Here is an 18,415-nt window from a genome sequence, read left to right as displayed (position 1 = left end):
TTAAAAAATGGGATAGATCTCAAAAGAACATCTTCCTCAAAGAGATCAATATAGTACACATAGCATTCCATTTTAATGCTTATAGTTCTAGTACCTAGTTGTGTATATTTAGCTGTATTTCCATGTTCTGGCATAGCAAATAAAGCACACCTGCTTTATTTGATATGGTGACTTCCCTATAAGAAAGGGTTTTGAGCAGCAGATGTGTGTTCAGGCCACGGTTCCCTATTGAGGGCAGCCCAGCCTGTCTTATTCAATCAGCAAATATTTGTTGATCATGTAACATGCCAGGCACTGTGCTATGTGTTGTGGGTATAGGACCCCGGTTAATGGGGACCTGCCAGTCTGGTTGGAAAGAGAGATTGTCTCTTTGTCAAGGTATTTACGTATGCTTTCCGTTTCCTTGTTCTTAGTGTTAGAAGAACATCAGTGCATACAAGCTGAACTATTCTGGGTAAAATTATTGTAGTATTTAAATTTTTAAATTAATAACTTTGGAGCTGGCAGTGTAGCTCAGTGGTGGAGCACTTGCCTAGCATGTGCAAGGCCCTGGGTTCAATCCCCAGTACTGCAGAAATAAGTAATTAAATAAAACTAATTAATAACTGGAGAAGTTATAAATTATTGGATATTTTGGCAATATGTTTTTCTTAATTTTTGATATTGATTCTAAAAGCTAAGTAGAATAAGTTTTTTTAAATAAAGTCATTGATTCATTTTCTTTAGGTTTGACTCAAGTAGTTAAGTTTCCCTGTGGGTGTAAAAATTTCTACTCAGTTCTAATTAATGACCCATTCAAAGTTATTAAATTAATTAAAAATCTTACAAAAGGACATTTCTCAACAATCTGGCCATAATCCTGCCACCCGAACTACTGTTTTTTCATATTCTCTCCCAATCTTTTTGTATATGTCCATGGAGGTTTTTTCATGATTGAACTAGTTTATATATGAAACTTTGTATTCTTTCACCACATATCATTTTATAAACTCATTTCAATTTCTACTAGATGTAGTTGTCTTCTGAATCATTTTTTATTGACTATAAAATAGTCTGATTCTACTGTAGTATAAACATTCTCTTTTGGATATTTAAATTGTTTCCAGTTTAAAAAAAATTTTTTTTAGTTGTAGATGGGCACAGTCTGTTTATCTTATTTATTTATTTTTATGTGGTGCTGAGAATCGGACCCAGTGCCTCACACATGCCAGGCAAGCGCTCTACCACTGAGCCACAGCCCCAGTCCCTCTTTCCAGTTTTTAACCATGAAAATAGTGCTTACTGCTTTGTATACATAACATTTTTGTTTTAATTAATTTCTTAGGTTAAAAATTTTAAGAATGGTGTTAATAGAAACATAGATTGGGACAGCATTATGGTTCTTACTATGCATAGCCAAATTACATTGTCCCTTTTTCAGAGCCTTCATCAGCACTCAAAAGCTATCAGCAAAAAGTACTCCCCCTCCAAAATAAGATTCTGTAATGGTAATGGTTCTCTCAGTTTACATTTTGAAAAAGATGAAATTTTATTAGGGCTCTCTTACCATGAAATTAAATATGATTAAGTTACTTTGGAAATTTTCTCTATATATAGTTGAATATAATTCTAAAGAGACATGAACACCAAATTATTGTTTAATGGAAACAAAAGAAAAGGCTATGAACATGCTGCTTCACTTTGTGCCTTGATTTGCTCTGCTGCGAAATGGAATGATAATAGTGCCTCTTTGTAAGATTGTTTGATGATTAATTGAGGTGCTTAGCACAGTTCCTGGTACATGGTAAACACTCAAAAAATGTTAGCTGCTACTAATATTAGCTGTTTCTCTCTCTTTGTCTTTGAAGCGCTGGGAATTGAACTTAGGGCTTTGCATATGCTAGGCAAGCATTGTGCCACTGAGCTACACCCTCAGCCTTTTAGCTACTATTAACCTACATATGTATAGTCTAATTATTTCAATGTGATTTTAGAATTTCTTAAGAAAAGTGGGATTCTGCCAGGTGCAGTGGTACAACTTAGGTTCTAAGCAACCTAGCAAGATCCTGTCTCAACATAAAAAATAAAGCAGGCTGGGGATGTGGCTCAGTAGTTAAGTACCCCTGGGTTCAATCCCCAATACCAAAATAAATAAATAAAAGTGGGATTCTACCCAAATGTAGGTATGGTTGGTTATTTATTGGCCTAGCTCTATCACAGGTATTCGTGCTTTACCATGAAACTTTATTTTCTTCTGTAGATCATAGCAGATTTTTGCTTTGACAGCCCAGTTAATTAATGACTAACTTCCTAGACTCCAAGATAACATTTTTGATGTGCTGATTTTGTCAGCCAAACAGTCCTGTAGGTACACAACGCTGTGGTTTTGCGAGTATGTTAAGTTTTTCTCTGTGCATTCCTGCATTCTCCCAAAATGTCTAGATTTGCTGAGTGTCATTGACTATGGCATGCACAAAAATGCTGTGTCCCAGCAGCTGTACTATCATGATGAGATCTAGTGAGATAGCATATGAATATCTGTAACTTTCAGATGTGGTGTAGAAAGGAATTCATAAAGAAAGAATAGAAAAGGCACATTTCATCATTAAAAAGAATTTAAGTCTAAGTTTGAATAGTTCTTTTTTTGTTCATCATAGAGATGTGTGATTAAATGAAGTCTGTATATAAAAGTGTATCACTGGAAGTTTCGTTAGCATGAATTTCTACTAACAGTGATCTGGGTGTAAGCACTTTAGAAACCTGTCATCCATTCAGTCTGCACTGAAGTTTGTCACTCATGCAGAATTCTGGTGATGATGAGAAGGTGGAGTGACTTCTCCCAATTTTCTGCTTTGACAAGGCTCTTAGATGTAGAAATGGGATGAGTAGGCAGCTGCATGGTGCCTCTTAACATTGAGATATGTGCTCTTTTTAAGTCTGACCTCCTAATCTGCCTTTGGGACATGCTACTGGTGTCATACTAACATCATCATTGGTACAAACCCAGGGAGCTCATTCTCTCACCCTCCTTTCCCCTGCAGATGACCCCAGCCCTAGGCTCAGTGCACAAGCTCAGGTTGCTGAGGATATTCTGGACAAATACCGGAATGCCATTAAACGGACCAGTCCCAGTGAAGGAGCAATGGCAAACTATGAAAGTTCAGGTGATAATCATGATAAAGATTTGAATAGTAATTTTTACCATAGTAATAAAGATAATCTTTAAGTCCCCTTTAAAAGAATAGCTGGAGAATCAATATACTACTTCAACATTACAGACTTTATAAACCAATCATATTAAATTGATGTCCCCTCTCTGTACTCTCCAGCTAAGCCTGGGCACCTACAGGTGTTCGTTCAGATGCCTGAGAGTCATCATCCCATGAATCTGGAGTGACTGCCCAGAGTGACCTGGTGCATGCTTTAGTGGGAGGGAGGAGGTTCTTTTGCAACTGCCTATAGAAGTGTAATTTCATCCAGTTATGTACTCATCATGTAGCTGTGGCAGCAGTCTCTTAGGTTATCCATTGTTGCTTGATTCTTATTTTTTAAAGGATTATGTTTTTCTCATAGTAGAAGAAAAATATGACACAGTCCTCAAGATAAATTAAAGGGAAACAAAAGTGTATGAAAGCATAAGTAGCATTCTGCATATATTTAGAGCTGGGAGTAGCTTCTAGAAGACTCTCCAGCAAACTGGGAGCATGAACTGGCCTTGAGGAACACTCTGGGGACCTGAGAGGGAGTCATGGGAAAAGAGAATTTCCACTTTTCTATTCTGAATGTTCATATACCTTCTGCATAGAAATTGCAGTGATTAATATTTTACCACATTTTCTCTCTATATTTTTTTCCTTTTTTTCTTGGAGCATTTGAACTTGTCTCCTAATAAGGATATTTTCCTATGTAAACACAAATGTGTATTATATTCAGGAAGTTTTTTATTCCTTTTGATATTTTACATGTATGTTTATCTATATTCTTAATTGACTGATTAAAAGCACAGCAACTAGGGGAACTACAGATCTGATGTTCTGTGTTTCTGAGGTAGTCCTCTTGCTCTTAGTTGGGTGTGGTGGGAGGGCTGTGCGGGGGATGTCTGGAAATGCATGTGCTCGGCCCACCTTAGCCATTGTGCAACCAAGGGATTTAAAGCAAGGAATTTTTGACTGGGCAGGAGTCCATGTCTCTAAAATGAGTTATTATGTAAAATGACTTTTGAAGACTCTTTTAGTTTTGTGGTTCAGTAATTTTGATTATGGAATATTAACTTTATTAATTCAGACTCTCATTGTTTCAAATAGGATTGTGATAAGAAGTAAAACCATTCTCAGGATCTGCTCTCCTAGTACATTATTGTTGCTTTGTCCATTTAGTTAAGTGTTTTGAGTTTTTCTTCTATTTATCCTCTGAAGAACTTACTATAAGATAATACTAACTTAGAATTGAGTTGCTCTGAGTACCTGCTAGTACCAGAATATTGCAAATTAACATAGCTCTCCTTTTTTCCGGTAATGGGTTTTGTTTAGAGGTCATGGGGGATGGTGAAAGTGCACATGATTCTCCTCGGGATGAAACACTACAGAACATCTCAGCTGATGATCTCCCAGACTCTGCGAGCCAAGCAGCCCACCCTCAGGATTCAGCATTTTCTTATAGGTATTTCTTATAGTATTTGGGACTTTGAGATTTGGACTTTTCATCACTATTGCAGTCAGTTCAGTTCAAGTGATTCATTAAGTCATTTTAATAATAGGCGTATGAAGCAGAGAAGAATGAAATGATATTTACTGATAAGACTTGCTTCAGTTCTGGATGTCGTATATCAAAGGCAGTAATTCAGGGGTTTTAAAAAAAGTCTCACAGAAAACACCTAAGCAAACAAAACCAGTTGCAGTGCTCCTGCCTGTGCAAAGCTGTGAGTGCGTGGCGCCCATCAGGAGAGGGCACAGGTAGTTAGGAAGTGGTTATCCATTGTTGTTTGATTCTTATTTTTCAAAGGATTATGTTTTTCTCATAGTAGAAGAAAAATATGACACAGTCCTCAAGATAAATTAAAGGGAAACAAAAGTGTATGAAAGCATAAGTAGTGTTCTGCATATATTTAGTGCAGTGTTACTCCACAGTAGTGGAGTAACCCACTGTCCCAGTAAACCTCTTTTTGTCATCATGCTCATTCCCTGGGCAGGCCTCTCTTTCTTTCTTTTTCTTTTCTTTTTTTAAGACGTTGATAAGCCTTTTATTTTTATTCATTTATTTATATGTGGTGCTGAGAATTGAACCCAGGGCCTCACACATGCTTGGCAAGTGCTCTACCACTGAGCCACACCCCCAGCCCAGGCCTCCCTTTCTAACAGGGCTTGAGAAAGAAAATGACTTCAGAGTCCTTTGTTTGATATGGATCCTTGATTTCCTTAGACAAGGAACCTCAACTTTAAAGCACTGGTTATCTCTTGTGTACTTACAAAGTTCCCTCTTTTCTCTCTCTCTCTCTCTCTCTCTCTCTCTCTCTCTCTCTCTCTCTCTCTCTGTCTCTCTCTCTCTGTCTCTCTGTTTTAACTTTTCTTTTTAAAAATTTTGGTACTGGGGTTTAAACTCTGGGATGCTTTATTCACTGAGCTACATCCCGAGCCCTAAAAGTGTTATTTTGAGACAGTTCTTAGTAAGTTGCTGAGGCTGGCCTTGAACCTGTGATCCTCCTGCCTTATTCTCCTGAGTAGCTGGGATTACCATTGCACTTGGCTTAAATTTTTATTCTAGAAATTTTCAGATACAATGATGTATCCGTTTCACAGATGCAATGGTTACTAACATATGACCAGTATTATTCCATATTTAACCTCCTCCCAGTTATTTTAAGGAAACTGTAAATAGCGTATTATTATATTTATATAAAAAAAAAATTGTAAATAAAATTTGACGCTGTGTGCAGCGTAATCCCAGTGGCTCAGGAGGCTGAGGCAAGAGGATCACAAATTCAAAGCCAGCCTCAGCAATTTAATGAGATACTGTCTCCAAAATAAAAAAATAAAAAGGACTGGGAATGTGGCTCAGTGGTTAAGTGCCCCTGGGTTCAATCTGTGGTTACCCCCCACAAAAAGAATATTTTTAGAATCTTTCATATTTTTTTTCTGCAATAAAATTATGAGCAGTGCAGATTAAATTACCTTCCAGTATGACTTACTTTCTTAAACTCTTTAGGTGACTTTACCATTAGTACTTTATAATATTTTTGGCCAAGTAGGTAAATATTATATCATCTTGATATCTAAATTTCTCATTTTATAGGAAGAAATCCAATAGAGAAAGACTCAGAGCTAGTAATGAGGTGGACAGGTGTCATCCTGCAGAGGAGGCACACTCTCTGGCCTTTCTCTAACGTGTTCAAACTCCTTTATTTAGATAGGAGGTTCTGAAGACATTCTGATCTGTGCTCCACAGAACCAGAAAAGGCACTAGCAAATAAGAGAGCCTCTGTGGTTCCCCCATTAGGGAGAGCTGCATTGCTGTGGAGGGCAGACCCTAGCTGAGGACAGCATAGTCACCTGGTGGAGGTAGGCAGTTCAGCAATTGGAAGTGAAAGGGAATCCAGTACAAACACCTCCAAGGAACAGAGCAATAGAAATGGTTTCCTGTCAGTGGGCAAGCTTATCTCATGGCAGGACCAGAATTTTTTAAGAGATGCAATAGAAGTCGTTCTTGTATGGGTACTGGGGTGGGCTGGTGACCTCTCTGGCACATATGCTTTCTTGTTCTCCTAAGTGCCTTTTGTAGAACTCAGCACATGATGGAAGGTCAGAAGGGATTGGTTGGACTGATTCAGGTGACCTACAGAGTGGTCCTTGCCCAGTACACATTTATAACCTCGTTCCTCAGGTAACTAGAAGTCAGTTCTTTTAAGTGAGATGTCAGTAAGTTGAAAACCATATTTTTAAAATAATTTAAAATATTTGAATCCTGAAGTAGCATATTTATTCATGCAGTAAATATTTATAAAATGTGATCTGTACTGACTGAGGATGTAGCTCAGTGGTAGATAACATGCTTAGCATGTACCCGGCCTGGATTTGATCCCCAGCACAAAAAGAGAAGTGACCATCTGGACAACTAATATGTTCTCTATTCATTCTTCAGAGATGCGAAAAAGAAACTGAGGCTTGCTCTTTGCTCCGCGGACTCTGTTGCCTTCCCAGTGCTAACCCATTCCACAAGGAACGGATTACCAGACCATACAGACCCAGAAGGCAAGTTACTGTCATATAGTTTAGTTTTTCCTGTATTTATAGCTTGAACCAAACGAAATTGCCAGTATTCCACTCTTCAGCTGTATTGATATTCCATGGTTCAACTTAACACATTTATTTTCATGTCACTTAAGGGCACTTTGATTACTGATGGTTTATCAATTTTTTTTTTTTTTCTAAATAGGAGTGGCAGTACTGTTTAGTTTTGATGATATGGTACAGTAGAATTGAGGTTCCAAGTGCTGGGGACATTATATTCAGCTTATGTAATAAGCCCATGGACATTCTCCATAGTAATGAAATTCTTATTTTTTCATTTAGACAATGAAATTGTATGCTTCTTAAAAGTTCAGATAGCTGAAGCGATTAATTTACAAGATAAGAACTTAATGGCTCAACTTCAAGAAACAATGCGCTGTGTATGCCGTTTTGATAATAGGACTTGTAGGAAACTGCTGGCATCCATTGCTGAGGATTACAGGTAACATACCCAGCCCATTCAACTTGAGAACAGACCTTCTCAGCTGCAAGTGTTTTCTTTTCAGTTCTTGTTTCACAAATGAATCTAGGCCTACTACCAAGTGCATGACTGTGTTTACCTGGATATATATTCCTAAGCTACACACTCCAGAAATGTAGTTACAAATGAGCAGCTTTTCCTAATAGAGAAGTGCAGTTTATGTCAGCTGTGCACAAAAGCAGGTAAAGAGGTGAGGCCAGGATAACTAGGTTATTACTTTCCTTTTTAGGGACGTTAGGAAATACTACTTCACTGGACTAAAGGAGTAGTAGACTTTTTTTGACAGCTAGCTCATGGTTATGGGGAAGAGTGTAACTGAGATACGGAAGCCTTGTGTCTTAGTGGACGAGCTCTACATTGATACCATAAAGAAATAGCTGGTGGGGAGTATTTAACTTCCTAGTTTGTATAGCTTCTATTGTTATTTTTAGCCGTCACCATCTTCTTTTTTGTTGGGGGAAGTTGGGAATTGAACTCAGAAATATTCTACCTCTGGGCTTGTATCTCCAACTGTTTTTTGTTTGTTTGTTTGTTTGTTTTGTTTTGTTTTTTGTACTAGGGATTGAACTCGAGGACTTGACCACTGAGCAACAGAGCCACATCCCCAGCCCTATTTTGTATTTTATTTAGAGACAGGGTCTCATTGAGTTACTTAGTGCCTCGATTTTTGCTGAGGCTGGCTTTGAACTTCAATCCTCCTGCCTCAGCCTCCTGAGCCCCTGGGATTATAGGTGTGCACCACCGCACCCAGCTTCAGCTGTCTTTTAATTTTTATTTTGAGACAGGATCTCTCTGTGTTGCTGAGACTCGCCTCAAACTTGCAATCCTCCTACCTCAGCTTCCTAGGTAAGCTGGGATTACAAGTGTGTGCCACCATGCCCAGCTTATTTTTAGTTTTCTGTAACTGTCCAATTCCTGTTAAGTAGGAGGTCCTACTAGTGGAGAGATTGTGCTTCAGTATAAAATAGACCTAGTGTTCGAAGAGCCTTTGTAACATTCAGTGAGTTAGGGAGCTAAACATTCAGACCGAAAGATAATGTTCATCACAGACATGCACGATCCTTGCTGCCAGCTCAAGAAACACACGAATATTCCCCAGGACATTTGTCTGCAGCCTGACATGCCAATTTGTAAAACCAAAGTTTATGAGATAATTTTTAAAAAAATTAGAACTCATAGTCTAAAAAAAAGTGTGTATCATATATATCTGATGTCCTGCAAAACATTTTTCCTTTTAGGAAAAGAGCCCCATATATTGCTTACCTCACTCGCTGTCGACAAGGACTGCAGACCACTCAGGCTCACCTGGAGAGGCTCTTGCAAAGGGTTTTACGGGACAAAGAGGTAGCCAATCGGTATTTTACCACTGTCTGTGTGAGGTTACTACTTGAGAGCAAAGAAAAGAAGATCAGGGAATTCATTCAAGGTAACTAAATACTCTTAGATGAAGCACATCTTTAGCCATTGACCATTGTGAAGACTGGGAAAATTTGTTTTACTTTTGCTTTGCTAGCTTGTGTAAGTACCTACATGCCTTAGACCAGTTCCTTAAATATCGTTATTTGTGGATTCTTAATAATTACACTTTTGATGTCAAATCTCTAAAACGCTTTTTTCCTGGATTGAAATTGAGGAACTTGGTAAAATTTTGGATCCACACAATTTTTCTCATTTTTACAAATAACATATTTTTTAACAAGCTCCTTGGCACTTAAATATGTATTTCGTGCTTTTTCCTGGTTTTAATGACTTGGCTGCATAGTCTTCTAAAATAAAGCACGTCTAGAACCTTTAGGCTTTAGGTATCTGCATCACTAACAATTCAAATGATTTCAATACATTAGTCCCCCCTTATCTGCAAGGGGTATGTTCCAAGACCCCTCAGTGGATGCCCGAAACTCTGTCTGGTACTGAACTCTCTATGCTTGCTATACCTGTAACTGAGATGCCTACTAAGTGACAGCATGCACTTCAGAATTTATGAATTGTTTATTTCTAGAATTTTCCATTTAATACTTTGGATTGAGGGAAGATTAAAAAAATGGGGGAGTTCTATAATTCCCCTTCTAAGATGATTCATATGATGTATTTTTAAAATTATTGTTTTTGCATTGGAGATTTTCAGAAACTCACAGCAGCGGATGATAAAACTGCTCAGGTAGAAGATTTCCTACAGTTCCTTTATGGTGCAATGGCCCAGGATGTCATATGGCAAAATGCAAGTGAAGAACAACTTCAGGATGCTCAGCTGGCTATTGAAAGAAGTGTGATGAATCGCATTTTCAAGCTCGCCTTCTACCCTAATCAGGATGGGGATATCCTTCGTGACCAGTGAGTACTTCTGTGTTGAGTGTTTGCATTGGATACATGTATCAGGTAGCCCCATATTTTACACATGCTTTACCTGTGGTTTAGTATCTGATAGTAAAGGAAATGTCTCAGTTACAATTTTCACCCATCAGAGTTACACAGTCCGAAAGAATGATAAGCAGAGCATGGAGGTACATACCTGTAATCCCAGCTGCTCAGGGGGCATGTAGGAGGATCACAAATTTGAGGCCAGCCAGGATAGCTTAGCAAGGCCTTGTCTCAAAATGAAAATTTAGAAAGAACTGGGGATATAACTCATTGGTAGTGTACTTGTCTAGCATACAAGGCCCTGTGTTCAATCCCTAGCACCACCAAAAATAAATAAATGATAATAATAAATACCCAGTTTTCAGGTAGGTCATCAGGCTGGCAGGGATATGAATTGGTATATCATATCCAAGGCACAGTTTTGTATCCTCCTCAAATGTTCTTCCCTGCTGTCTCTGAGTGACTAACTCTTATTTATAATTCAGATCTCACCTCAAGCATCATTTCCTTGGGAAACTTTTTCTGACTAGCTTAAATCCCCTTGGGGCTCTCTCAGGCCTAGTATCCCTCTTTAACACTTGCATGGTTGTCATTTGCCATTTGTTTGAGTCAAGGTTTCTCATCCCAGCTCTACTGACATTTGAGGTCGGCATTTCTTTTTGACGACCAGGCTGTCCTGTAGATGGTAGGGTGTTTGGCAGCATTCCTGGCCTCTGCACCCCAGATGCAGTAATGCCCAACCAGTTGGGACAACCAAAAATATCTGTAGACATTGCCAAATGTCTCTGGGGAATGAAATTTTCTCCTGTTCTTGATTACTGGTTTGTGTAATCATTTGATAAATGTTTTCTCTCCTACTGGATTGTCCCCTCCATGAGAGCATGAAATAATGCTATGATGTCACTGCATCAAGCACAATGCTTGGCTTCTCATATATGCTCATTATATATCTATTAGGAATGAACAATTACATGTTTGACTGTCAACAAATATCTGGAATTGTATGGTGTGTGTGAATTGTTTTAAAAAGTAATCCTGAGGGCTAGGGATGTGGTTAAGTGGTAGAATGCAAAAAGCCCTGAGTTTGTTCCCTACCACTGCAAAAATATTAAATAAGAAGAATCCTAGGTGGTCGTGGTGGCGCACAACTGTAATCCCAACGTCTCCGGAGGCTGAGGCAGGAGGATTGTAAGTTCAGAGCCAGCCATAGGAACTAACAAGGCCCTGAGCAACTTAGTAAGACCCTGGTCTCAACAAAAGTACCCCCCCACGCACAGAAAAAAAAAAAGTCTGGAATAGTGACATTGGATATTTTGGGGATTGAGAGTATGGAGGAGTTAGCATTTTCATTATTCTTCTTTTTTGTTTTTCTGAGTACTGTTCTGCAATCCTATTTTTGCCCCAAACCTGTTACAGTTATCTCCATGCTTTCCAGCACCAACAGTGGCTTTCTGTACCCAGCAACTAACAGGGGTCTGTGCAGGAGGATCTCAGAGAAAGGTTGTTAATGGTTTATACAAGACTTTTCTTTTCTTTTCTTTCCTTCTCTTTTCTTTTCTCTTCCTTTTCTTTTCTTTTCTTTTCTTTTTCTTTTTCTTTTTCTTTTTCTTTTTCTTTTTCTTTTTGGGATGCAACCCAGGGCCTCATGCATGCTAGGCAAGCACTCTACCATTGAGCTACAACTCCAGGCCTACAGAAATTTTTAAGAGGTTGCACATAAATTTGAGAGAATTCGTATTCCTGTGAAATCACTTAGAGTTTTTTCAGAGACTATTTGCCTACTCCAGTCCTTTTCTCTCTCCAGAGCACCAATTTCTGGCATCAGGCATGGGATAAGGAATGGGAATATTGAAGTTACATTTATTGCAGAGAGCAACTGTGAAGCAGACCCTGCCCACTTCGCCATGGCATTTCTGCAGGTTTTAAAGAGGGTAGAGAATAAACAGTGTCTGGACTTTTCCAGACACTGGAAGCCAGGAAACTATTCTAGCTCTACTACTGAGGCAAATCCTGTACCTTTTAATCCTGTCTTCACATGAGGGGTTGGTGAATGGAAGTGTCCCTTCTCTATCTGAAAGCCTGATCTTTGGTTTCTGGTTCTCGATCCCTCTTACTTTCTCCTTTTTCCTCTCCTTTACTAAACAGTGTGTCCAAGCTAAGGGCTTCTCTCCTTTGTTCCTTGGAAAGCTGTCCTGGTCCAGAAAAGGAGGATTCCTTACCCTATCTGCATTCTCACAGCTCATTTGGCATTTCTTTTTTTAATTTTTTTTAACCTTCATTTTATTTATTTATTTATTTGTGTGTGGTGCTGAGAAATGAACCCAGGGCCTCACACGTGCCCGGCAGGCAGTCTACCACTGAGCCACAACTCTGGCTCTTCATTTGGCATTTCTAAGCAAATCCTAAATCTGAACCTTTTCTGATGAGAAAGAAAACCTATGGCCATGAGAGTCTCAACTGTAATTGTAATCTGCATCTAGAAATAAGTCTAAAGTATTTTAAATGTTTTGAAAAAAAATTAACTATGACTTCGAGTACCTTATTTTCTGAAATGTATATTTACATTTGTATTTGGGGGGGTTTTCAGGGTTCTTCATGAACATATCCAGAGATTGTCTAAAGTAGTCACTGCAAATCACAGAGCTCTTCAGATCCCAGAGGTAATATGGGTTTATGTACCATGGGTTACATGCTAACTAAGCTGCATGGTGTGTCACAAGCATGTTACTACTGTCAGGGAACTGGAGTGTGATAAAATAGAAAGCACCATTTGCACTAGATGTTCTTCACTCTGTCATGTTCCTGAAGGTTCTTCGGGGAGGCGGGGGGTAAATTTCCCTGGCATGGAAAGGGACCTCAGTAGAGGAGAGGAGGAAGAGCCCGCAGGAGAGTGCCTCCCTAGAGCCACTGGCTTCTGTCCCCAGCCCTGCCTTCCTGGGTGTTCTTCAGTCTGGTTTCCACACAGCCATCCCATTTGAAGAATGGGCTGGTGGCACTCCAAAGAGGGTGAGAAACTTTGTTCCAAAAGAAGTAATTAAATCTGGCATGGTCTCAGATAAACCTTTTAGTTATTGATACTAGCATTTTTACCTTGCAAAATAAGAAATCTGGAAAATTTCAGCTATTTGAGCTAGTTCTGATTGTTTTTATTAAATTCTCCACTAATGAAACATTAGTTGGCATAAAGTTTTTGATTATCTTTGTTTTTTGGATCTTATTTCAAGGACCACTGTAAGAAAAGTATATATTAATTCTTAAATTATCTTCTTTTAGTAGCTTGTTTGTGCTACTAAATATACAGAAGTCCTTTTCTAGCTATTTAAGAAGAATCATTGAAATTTTATGAATTCTTGGTTCTATGTTATTGTGTACCCTTTCTCTTAATGTATGTCTGGGTTGATCTATTTTAAAATGCAAAGTATATTCATTAAATGTTTGAAAAGCCCTATGTAAATTTATGATTACACAAATGGTATGCCTTTAATGCCATGTACAAACAGAGAAACAACATGTATCCCATTTGTTTACAATAAAATAATAATAAATAAATAAATAAATGTTTGAAAAGTAAACTGTAATCTTGGGTAGAAGAAGGACCTGCAGTTCAGTTTTACTGATGAAAGGGAAAAGCAGCCACCGTAGCCACTTCCCAATCCCTGTCCCCTACCCTGGCTTGGAGGTTGCCATGGTCACTCCAGCAGATCACTACCAGTGTATTTAGGGTCTGTTATTATTGGTGGTCTTGTTTAGGTTTATCTTCGGGAGGCACCCTGGCCATCTGCACAATCAGAAATCAGAACAATAAGTGCTTATAAAACCCCCCGAGACAAAGTGCAGTGCATCCTGAGAATGTGCTCTACAATTATGAACCTCCTGAGCTTGGCCAATGAGGACTCTGTCCCTGGAGCAGATGACTTTGTTCCTGTGTTGGTGTTTGTGTTGATAAAGGTGGGTCTCTTACTACTAGCAGCTAAAGAGTTTAGGTGGCATCCTGCGTATGGTGGCACAGGGCTTAATGTGGTGTGGTGGTAGAGACCTGGCCTTTTCTCCATCTCAAGTCCTGTGTTACCCAGAAAGAAAGTGTCTAATGTCAAGATTTGTTCTGTTCAGAAGTTATGGTTTTCCAGAAGAAAGCATGAGAGGATCAGTTCCTAGGTTAACATTTTCAGCTTCTAAAGCAGTGCCTATATTTCTTGGTTGGGGCTTAACATGTCATCCTTGAGCGAAAGAGAGCAGGTTCCTTTTATTGTACTTTTGCTACCTTCTTTCACATAGAATTCTTTATAATGCTTGTTAAATAGACCATCAGATTTACCAGTCATCTCTCTCTTTTCTGAGCCTCTTATTTTATAATTGTACTTTATTATTTTAAAAAGTACTGACTTCTTTTGTCTTTCTTCGATTCTGAAATTAAAGTTCACTTAAACATCTTAATTTGAACATTTTGTGTGTGACTATGCAGTTTGGGTGCATACAATCCCAAGTGACATCACTGAGTGTCAGCACTTCCCAACTGTTAATGTCTAAAGTATGTCTGATGTATATCTTACTAATTTTATTGTTGGTGATATTTTTTGCAACTGAAACTTTTGGTTCAAGAGTCAGAAAACGTGCGCACAGGAAGGTGCAGCTTCTCCTGGCCTTTGCTATTCTCTCTTCTGTGTGTGCTCTGGCTGGTCCATCTGTAGAGCCGTTTTAAACTGATTTTAAAGAAGCGGACTCAGTTTGTCCTCTTAATCCTTTAACAGTGTGTATCCTTTCTGTCCATGTGAAAGAAGGTGAACAAAGGAGATGTTCTGTGTCCATTCTTGGCTACAGGGGGCACATTACCTTTTTTAGCTTCTTTTTTTCTCTCAGCTGATTCTGTCTGGACTTACTAACCAGATATAATCAGTTAGCGTATAGCATTTATTTCCTTATCTAACCTTCTGGAATCCTGGACTGTTGAAGAAGATTTATCGAGATTAGTTCAGCCACCTGAGAGACTAGCAAGGTTAGGTGACTTACCCAGACCACCTACCTAGCCTAGGATGGCTCTGGGTAGTTCAGCCAGGCAGTATATTGCCTTTCTAGTATACTGTTGCTATTCATAGTAGCTATTGTTTACAGATTACTTCCAAAAAGCAATTTAGGGTTTATTTTCAAAAGGACTGGTATTTCTTTCACAAAAGAACATTTAAAGAATACATGCTAAGGTTGACTTGGGCAGAGCTTAGCATCTGAGTAACTGACTTGTTCACTTTTTACTTCTCTAGGCAAACCCACCCTGTCTGCTGTCCACTGTGCAGTACATCAGCAGCTTCTATGCCAGCTGTCTGTCTGGAGAAGAGTCCTATTGGTGGATGCAGTTCACAGCAGCAGTGGAATTCATTAAAACCATTGATGACCGAAAGTGACCAAGACGAAGGCCCACCATGGCAGCAGACTGTTAGTCAGGCAAACAGATCTCTAAGAAAATGTAGCAGCTGCTTTGAAGGCTGAAGATTGTTTTTGTATAATATTGTACAGCATTCAGACATTTTAAAACAGATCTTTACTAAAACAGATTAATGAGCTAACAAGCAGGTTCTCTTTTCTTTGGGCTCTTTTCCTTTCTGAGTTGCATATTTAATTTTCTTGTCCCCAGGTAGAGAATAGTACTGCAAAAAGGGACCACATTTTTCAGGTATTTTGAAATATTAAAAAAAGAACAAAATCTCTTAAGGAATTCCTAGACCTCCGTTCATGGATACTGCATTCTTTCCTGTTGTTTTAAAAAGAACAATACACCTCTTTTAAGATGCTGTCTTATTTGCATCTAATGGAAGGAAAATACCAGCTGCACTGAGGGTTATAATAGTGGTGCATTTGTGGCATTATCTATAAATACACTCACCTAAGTTGAAAAGCTAAGAAGGAAATGTAAATATAATATATATTTATATTTGATGTAATATGGACATCTTCAGATTCTAATAAACAAGGAATATTGCTGATAGTAGGTTGTGACATACCCTCTTGTGAAATCGTTTCCTTGACAAAATTTAAGCTGAGCTTAAAAGCAAAAAACACAGAAATATTTATTAAAATGTAATACAGGTTGTTGAACTCTAGGTGTAGAGTTTGATGAAGAGTCTAGAAATCCCTAAGGAGGTCATGTAGGCACAGCTCACCATGGAAGCACGTGAACCTGCACTCCTAGGAGACAGACTCTTTAGTTACCTTTTGTGACATAAAAAGGAACAGTAGACATCTAAGGCTTTAATGTGGTACTTCTTATCTGAAATATTAAGTATGCTGTAGAAACCCCATACAGAGCTCCTTACAAACCTTTAATTGTAATATATTTTTGATGATTATTCACATTGAATGCACAGACCAGGAATTCAGTGAATGTCATTTTTTTTAAAACTAATTTGTATTGTCTGCTCGAGTGATACAAGTTTTACTAGTGATAAACTATTTTAATCAACCATACTATTCTTATGGAAAAAAAATCTATTTTGGCAGGTTTCTGTGCCTTTATTTCCCTACATGTACTGAAAAAAAGTAATGTGTTTCAGTAGTTTGGTTTGAATTGTGTATTAATAATTAATCAGGAATGGGCTTTGGTGTCTGAGCAACTGGTCCAGGAGGTACACCAAAGCTTCAAGCACAAGTCTTGTACATAGGCCATCACCAACTGGTTCCGCTTTGTATGTTTCCTAAACACATGTAGCTTCTTTTATAACAAATGCAGTCCCATTGAGTCCCTCATTGCTGGCAGCAATTCTAGGCATTTTTTAAAGGGAACTGTGACAACCAGCCTTCAGCAGGTGGATATGGAATCTGTCTGCTCCCTTCCTGAGATCTCATATCTCCTAATGCCAAAAGAAGCTGGATTTTTTTCATGCCTCTACTTCTCACTCATTTATTTTAAAACATCCAAATAATAAGTTACATAGGAGTGTGGGATGTGGGTTCTGTCTTTTAGGGAAAGATCAAAATTAAATTAGTACTACAAGATGTCCTTTTGAATGTTAGGTTAAGAAATGCACATACAGGGCTGGGAAGTCACTCAGTGGTAGAATGCTTGCTTGGCATGCTCAGGGCCCTGTGTTCAAATTCCAGCACCACACACAAAATAACAGGTTAATTTGGTGGCTGGTGTTGTGGCTTAGTGGCACAGTGCCTGCCTAATGTGTGTTAAGACCCTGGTTCCAATCTCCAACACTGCAAAAGAAAAAAAAAAAAAATACATGTACAAAGTCATGTGCTTCTTGGGCTGTCACTCACTGTCAACCCTGCCTGAGTATTAGAAGTCACATCCTGTCATAAGAACATTGTAAGACAAACAGTGTGATGTGACTTCTGAGACCTAGGTGGGGGTCCATTTACTTCAGCATTTGAGTAAATGTTAAGTCAACTGAAGACTTTGAAGAATTGGAAATCATTGTTACGGGACTTAACTCATAAATCAGTGAAAGATTTTTTTTCCTCTACTATGGTAGCTAAATATATTCCATGTTATCACTGTGGAAATAAATATGAAGATGTGGATATCGCACCAGGGCTCTTTTCTGTGGAAGAGAAGGTTGTGGATTTGGGGTGTTGGGCTACACTGCAGGCAAAAATTGGGGTTCTGCAGTGCTCAAGCATTGGTGAGGGTAGAACCTCTGATTCAGGAGCTGGCCAAGAAGCATGACAGCCATTCCAGGGGCAGCTAAGCTCCCCCTCGAGTCCCTATCAGGACTACAGCATTAATCATCACTGATCTGGTTTCATGATACTATTAAAGTGTTGATTTCTGAATTTAGCAGTCAGTCATTCTCAGTACAACAGTGGTAGTATGTGAGACAGGAAAGTGACTGTATTACATTTTGGGGAGGAAAGAGGAACAGTTGTTCTTCAAGGGTTTAACTACACTTCCTTCCAATACTTATTTTACATGAAAAATTAGTGCAAAGGTACAAAATTACCCTTGGGAACATAGTTTTTACACAGAACTTACAGAATTAATGCACATTCTATGAGGAGGCAGTAGCTCAGCCCACTGCAGTCTTGTAGGATTTTCTTAAGGAAAAGAAAAATCATTTTGAATTAATATTTTGTTTCTGGAAGTAATAGAAATACAGATTGAACATAGTCTTTCCATATAAAGGTTTTTTTTTGTTTTTTTTTTTAAGAAAAGCTAGTGAACATTTTGTTTTCTCTTTCCACCTTTGTAAAATCGCAGCCATAGTAATGGTTTCTGTTTTTTCTTTATAAAAACCTGCTTAGGAAAGTCTTTATACAAATAGGTAAATCACAGCAGTAAGAGTATTAGGATTTCTGGGGGATTGAAAATAGATGTGAT

At 38.5% G+C, this 18,415-nt stretch overlaps 1 protein-coding gene across 6 annotated transcripts in view; it reads left to right on the top strand.

Moving 5' to 3' along the window:
* The window catches only part of Gapvd1 (GTPase activating protein and VPS9 domains 1), an 85,373-nt gene extending 67,747 nt beyond the window's left edge, over positions 1-17,626 (top strand). For all 6 annotated transcript variants that reach the window (XM_047524237.1, XM_047524233.1, XM_047524234.1 and 3 more), the window contains 9 exons: positions 3,021-3,143; positions 4,509-4,638; positions 7,114-7,223; positions 7,545-7,704; positions 8,982-9,169; positions 9,861-10,074; positions 12,689-12,761; positions 13,852-14,049; positions 15,357-17,626. In XM_047524237.1, coding sequence (XP_047380193.1) covers positions 3,021-3,143; positions 4,509-4,638; positions 7,114-7,223; positions 7,545-7,704; positions 8,982-9,169; positions 9,861-10,074; positions 12,689-12,761; positions 13,852-14,049; positions 15,357-15,497 — 1,337 coding nt within the window. In that variant the 3' untranslated portion in view covers positions 15,498-17,626. The remainder of the gene's footprint in view (positions 1-3,020; positions 3,144-4,508; positions 4,639-7,113; positions 7,224-7,544; positions 7,705-8,981; positions 9,170-9,860; positions 10,075-12,688; positions 12,762-13,851; positions 14,050-15,356) is intronic.
* Positions 17,627-18,415: the final 789 nt, after the last annotated feature.

Source organism: Sciurus carolinensis, chromosome 14, assembly GCF_902686445.1.
Source record: "Sciurus carolinensis chromosome 14, mSciCar1.2, whole genome shotgun sequence".
Lineage (NCBI taxonomy): Eukaryota > Metazoa > Chordata > Mammalia > Rodentia > Sciuridae > Sciurus > Sciurus carolinensis.
The sequence above is the reverse complement of the archived record's forward strand: the minus strand, read 5'-3'. Positions and strand labels throughout refer to the sequence as shown.